At 40.3% G+C, this 5,926-nt stretch overlaps 1 protein-coding gene across 2 annotated transcripts in view; it reads right to left on the bottom strand.

The window, feature by feature from the left end:
* Positions 1-5,926, bottom strand: part of npas4l (neuronal PAS domain protein 4 like) — a 10,676-nt gene that overhangs the window by 4,351 nt on the left and 399 nt on the right. Inside the window, exons 1-2 of one of the 2 annotated variants that reach the window (XM_032541361.1) lie at positions 631-726; positions 360-483 (exon numbers count right to left, since the gene is read on the bottom strand). The exons of the other annotated variant lie outside the window; for it this stretch is intronic. Of the exons in view, the coding sequence (XP_032397252.1) occupies positions 360-483; positions 631-709 (203 nt within the window). The 5' untranslated portion in view covers positions 710-726. Of the gene's footprint in view, positions 1-359; positions 484-630; positions 727-5,926 lie in introns of those variants that run through there. 2 annotated transcript variants of the gene reach the window in all.

Genomic DNA, 5,926 nt, shown 5'->3' with positions numbered 1-5,926 from the left:
ATATATATATATATATATGAGTAAGTTATAAGTAAGTAAGTTATCAAGACTGGTGATGCTTCTCTAGAATGATTCTGCACAAAAGCACCCTAATAAAGGCTAATCTGAACCATATTTTTTGATTTTTGTCAATGCAGTTCCAGCATCATTGTAGCCGGGTTAGTGTGTATCACATCCAGTACCAGGCTGCAGACAGGAGAAAATTGGATTAAGTGCTCCCCGTGGTGTAAGCATTGCTGGCACCAGATTTGGGGGGGGTCTTCATTTTCTAAAGAGCAATGCGTTGATTCATCCACTGGGGGATGTGGAGCAGAGAAGAGAAGAAGAAGAACAAGAGGTGGAAGAGGAGCGTCACTGACCTGAACCTCCTGCAGGAGGAGGTGCGCTGACCGTCGGCCAGACGACGAGAGGCGCACGGAGCACTAACAGGACATTTGCACGATTTGCACCAAATGTTCATTTCGACGCTGATGATGTAGCCACCTAAGGTAAAACACACATATTTGATCAGAAAGTATACCATAAGTGTCACAACGCAATCAAAAAAAACAAAAAATAACCGAGTAAAACCTGATAAAATGTGACTAATTCTGACCCAGAATATTAAGAGTAAAGCCCCAGTGATCTTACCTCTGCAGGCTCTGGTCTGGATAAGGAGTGTCGCGTCCTTGCTTTTATAGCCCCCCCCCCCCAACACGGCACAACTCATCCAACTCAGCTGGTGAGGAAGAAGAAAAAAGAAGAAAAAAAAGGCATATTGTTACGTTATGTTGTGACGTGATGACAAATCATCAAAGCGGGTTATGATTAGCGAAGTCAGCCCTAAAAATAAGACGTTAGGTTGGACGTTGGATCCCATTCGGGTGACTTAAAGTGGTATGCAAATAAGATATCATTAATATACATTAGGAGAAATAGGCTGTGTGTGTGTGTGTGTGTGTGTGTGTGTGTGTGTGTGTGTGTGTGTGTGTGTGTGTGTGTGTGTGTGTGTGTGTGTGTGTGTCTTAAAAGTATTGATAGCGAATCACTTCAACCGTCCGCAGGTGTTGGTCCACATTGTGTGCAAATATTGTGTTCATTAATTAACAGAGCATCAGTGGCCAATCAGCAGTAGGCTCCCTGGCACAGATGCTTAGAGCACATGACAGTTGGAGTTCCCCCTATAAATACTAAGATCCATATTAGGAGGAAGCTCAGATCTCTCACTATTAATTCATAAGTAGCCTAGTTAATAAACGCCACTAGCCGTCAGCCTGACACAGAGGGACTGTTACCCCTTGTTTCTATAAATGTTTTTTTTATTTCTCACTCAACACCCACAGTTGAAAACCCCATTACAATTGTATTAATGGCAGAGGCACCAAACTAGTTTTATTATAAAAGAAATATTTAATTACAAGTAAATCCTACTAAAGCAACAGTAGTTTACAGAAGTTTTATGAAGGCAAAGTAAAACTGAAATGTTATGATAAACAAAGTTACTAAGCGCCTACCAATGCATCAATATATAAGCAGCATGTTGTAGCAGATCGGGGTGCAGCAAGTTTGATCTACTTTATATAGCTCATTGGTTACTTGACTGGTTGCCAAACCAGGGGTCGGGCCCTTCCGAGGGGTCACAAGATATATCTGAGGGGACGTGAGACGATGAATGCAAGAAGAAAGAAAGAAAGATAAATCCTAATAGACATTGGGATTTTCTCTAGTCTTTATTTTTGTGTGAAATATTAGATTATTTGAACTGTTATTTAAAAGAAATCATGTGTGTAGAGGGGACATCTGTCTTTGATCTGACTGTTGACATACAAACTTTCTAATTCTAACTTCATACTTTTATTCTTATATATTTAATAAAAGGATCATCACTTTACTGTACTTTGTCACTGCATGATTATTAACTGCATCCCTAACATAAGGGAGCGTATGGTCTTGGTGGGTTTATTTTACCCTCGTGTCATTTTCCCATCGATCGTGCAACTTTTTTATTTTTCTGGGTGTAAACATACTTCTTTTTTTTGTGGTCGTCTTTTTGACACTTCTGTCGCTTTTCCCCAAAGTTTTTTACACATTTTATTTCCACTTCTTGCCAATGTTTTGACATTTTTTTCTCCAAATGCTATAAATTTGAATAAAACACTCCAATTTAATGAAAGTACTGAGCAAATTCTTTATTTTACTTGTGAAGAGTAATAGTTGTATGGAACTATCCACTTTATTTTTTTTACAATTTGGTTGGAAGAAGCCCAAACTTCTGATATAGAAACATGTTGAATATGGGTCAAATTTGACCCTAGGACAACAGGAGGGTTAATATATTTAGTTTTTTTACACAGGACTTTCACCCAGGAGACGAGGCTTCATGTCCTGTTTGGGGGAAAAAAGTAAAATCAGAGTTGTTTTTTTAACTTTACCGGACAAACGTCACTACGTTAAGTTCTGCGTCTTGGGCGTAAACGGAACTGAAGTAACGTAACAAATGTACTGACTTTAACCCAATCCAGGATCTTTTCCTCAACTTAAGCAAGTTGCCTGAACCAAACCAAACTGCGGCCGTTTCACAACGTTATCAACGGGTTTAAAACCACAACCGTTACGTTTAGATGTTAGGACGGAAAACGCTCCTGTGGGTTCCATGTCCTGCCACCACTAGGGATGTTACTTCATGAAAGGCTTCTATGGGTCGCATTACAGTGGAGAAATAAACGACCTATATCGTCGTATGGTTTGGATGACTAAAAAGTAAGAATATTACTACACAACAATGAAATGTGAAGCATTGTAAAAACAGATGTATAGGCCCATTATAAGAACACTATTTTTTTTATGTCACACAGCGTCACAGTTTAAACCGCGATGTGATCATGATTCAAATCTGAGCAGAGAAACAGCTTGATGCATCATTTAATTTCTCAACAGATCTTCCGAGCCAGTCAGCATTCAAAGGGCTTTAACTGCGCGTGTGTTAGTCACCCAATTAAACCCTCATTGGAAGGGAAATAAGCTACAGGTCTGCAAATGTGACGCATTGGGAGGCTGAGAGGCTCGCTTACTCACAAAATGAGTTCCTTCAGCAGATGAATAGATTATGGCCATCGCAAAACATGGCCTAGAAACAAGGAATACTAGAAACCTTGTATTTTACAAAAGGCTGCAACTCACTCGACATGAGTTACTTTTTCATGGAAAACTACAGATTAAAGTGGTTTCTCAGTGACTTGTTGCTTTCTTTTCCATTATTTTTCCAAAACGTTTAAGTTCTATATCTTCTATCGTCCAAGGGCTCGTGCTACTTAATACCTCTTTTCTAAAATCCCCAATTTAAGGGGCATCAACGACGCTGGGGGACAGGGAACTAGAACTTGAGTGAGGGAATTGCACAAGGATAGGGGGGGGACAAGACAAAACAAATCACTCCGAACAAATCCTCAGTCTGATTCTCAAGGGCCAGTGGGATCGTCGGGAGTCCTGAGGGGAAATTAGAGAGTCATTTGCCTGAGTGTCTCCTTGCATTAGCGCCTGCGTTGCTGGCCGAAGCAAGGCTCCAGGGCCAGACAGAGGGACCCAGCGCAGCACTGCTTCCTGTGTGTGGCGGGGCCAGGCGGGACAGGGTGTCTCTGCTGCTTCACTTTGAGCTGACCCTACGTCTGTGGCCTGCACTTAACACTGCAGATAACACTGGCTTTATAGCACGGGGCTGGTGACAGACAGGAACAAACTGCCAGGCCGCTACTGGTAGCAGAGGCATAGATTGGAGCTGGGGTTCAGGGTGAGACACTTTCAAATAACGGGGGGGACCCCCCACCCCCACCCCAAAGCAGCCGCACGCGTGCCATTAGGTAGTCTGACAGGCAGTCGGGGGGTCGGTGGCACCACGGCTTCAGAGTACCCACTGTAGACGATGAGGGCTATCAGACAGGCCGGCTGGGGCAAATTCAGCTCTCTGGATTTGAGCAGGAAGCAGAAACTGGGGAACTGCATGGTTCAAAGACCTGGTGACTATTAAGTGTCACATACAGTAGCTCCAGAAGGAGGCCGCACTCCATAGATAAAAAAAAAAAAAAAAGATGAATGCATCTGGCTTGTTTTTCAAACAATGAAAGTCCCAATTTTTATTCAGGATTTTAGTGGGTCTCTTTGTTTTGACTTCCACAAGTCTAAAACCAATTTTATACATCTGATTTTGCAGCTTTACTCTGAAATAATTGGTGGGCCTCACTTAACAGATCCTAAACACGTAAGAGACCATTAAACCCTTGTGTTGTCCTTCCAGGTCAAAAACTGACAAAACTTCCCTTTAAAGTTTTCACACCGCCCTACTACCAGTAGTTTTAAAGTACTTTTTGGAATTTATGGTCAATAACCCTCATTTATATAGAATTATACCTTTTCAAAAAGCAGAAATTATGAATTTTTGACTAATAGTTAAGATCAGAGGAACGTACAGATGAGTTTAGTCAGGAATGAAAGTGATCAACTGTATTTGCAAAGAGCGTTGTATGGAACCCAATCCATTTTTTGTGGTAATTTGGTTTAAAAGAAACCCATATTTCAGATATAGACATTTTTTTTAAAGGGGCCAAATTGGACCCGAGAACAACAGGAGGGTTAATGGTTTCCGGGGCCAAATCTGGCCACTGGCTAGCAGTTTGACACCCAGAGGTGTACGTAAGGAATCTATTGCACAGGAAAAATCTATGTTTTTTCCTTTCCAACCTTGACTGTGACACATTGGAGTCCAAATGACAGCAACACTGACCGACATGGTCAGTTTAGTCTTGACCAAATCCATAAAGCTTAAGAAATGATTACGCTTAACAAGCTCTGATAACAGAATAAATAGGTTAAGAAAATGAATATATTACACATTTAAAATGACAAATTCAAACAACTTAAATGTTCTCATTTTTATTATTGATACAGTAATAAAGTATATTGCACAGGAAGTCCTGACCAACCCTCTGAAAAACGTGTTAAATACAAAATAAAAACAGTAAGCATAGGGGGCCTTGCACAGGTGTAAAATGAATCCAAATACACTTCAAGCTTTGTTCTATTTTTCCCAAGCATTCTTTGTAGTTTATGAATTATTCAACCATATACTGAAAAGCCTTAAAGTTAGAATACACTTCTTGGCATGAAATCAGATGGGTCACGTACGTCTTGGCAAATAATTACTGCTCACACTGAATAACTTTGAGTGTGCGCTATAATAAGTTCTATAACTATATAAGTTGACAAATGTTATCTTGATAAAGCCAGAGTCACTGTGCCACGTTTGAGTTTGACTCGTTTGACTATTTGGTGAAGCCTCCTCACAAAATTCAATGAGAAATAACAGGGAAGCCTCAAAAACTGGTTTTTACATCACTGCCACTAAAATTTTAAAATATTGATGGTAAGTTTGTAACCATCACTGAGGAAATTTGTTGTGCAGGTTTATTGTTTGCAAAAGTGTCTACATTGTCATTTACTTCGTATTGATTTCATGTCATATTCCTGAAAAGTTCTGGACTGAAAATGTCATTACCCATAAGCTTCCTGAAATAAAAATGACTAAGCCTAACCACAATTTAGAAGAAGAAGAAAAATTTGTTCACCAGTAGTTTCTTTTGTGATTTGCTTCCCTGTGGTTTCACTACATTAGCTGTTGTATAGTCCAGGTAACTGGGGTTCTGAGGAATATCAAGTGTGTGATATGTCCATATGAGTCACATTGGCACCACCGGTCTATAATAAAACTCAGACTTGGTTTGGGCAGGCAAACATCTGGAGCTCTACATAGGCAAAGAGCAGCATCAACATGTCTATTCCCAGTACGGCCTGACATGCCACGATTGGCTTTAGTGCAGTTATCTGGTGACTTCAAACTGTGTTTAAGATTGTTTACACTGCTTCACATGAAATACACAAATTTGTAAACATTTAC

The sequence above is a fragment of the Etheostoma spectabile genome, chromosome 17 (genome assembly GCF_008692095.1).
Source record: "Etheostoma spectabile isolate EspeVRDwgs_2016 chromosome 17, UIUC_Espe_1.0, whole genome shotgun sequence".
Lineage (NCBI taxonomy): Eukaryota > Metazoa > Chordata > Actinopteri > Perciformes > Percidae > Etheostoma > Etheostoma spectabile.
Note: the sequence above shows the minus strand (reverse complement) of the source record. Positions and strands in the feature narration are given on the sequence as shown.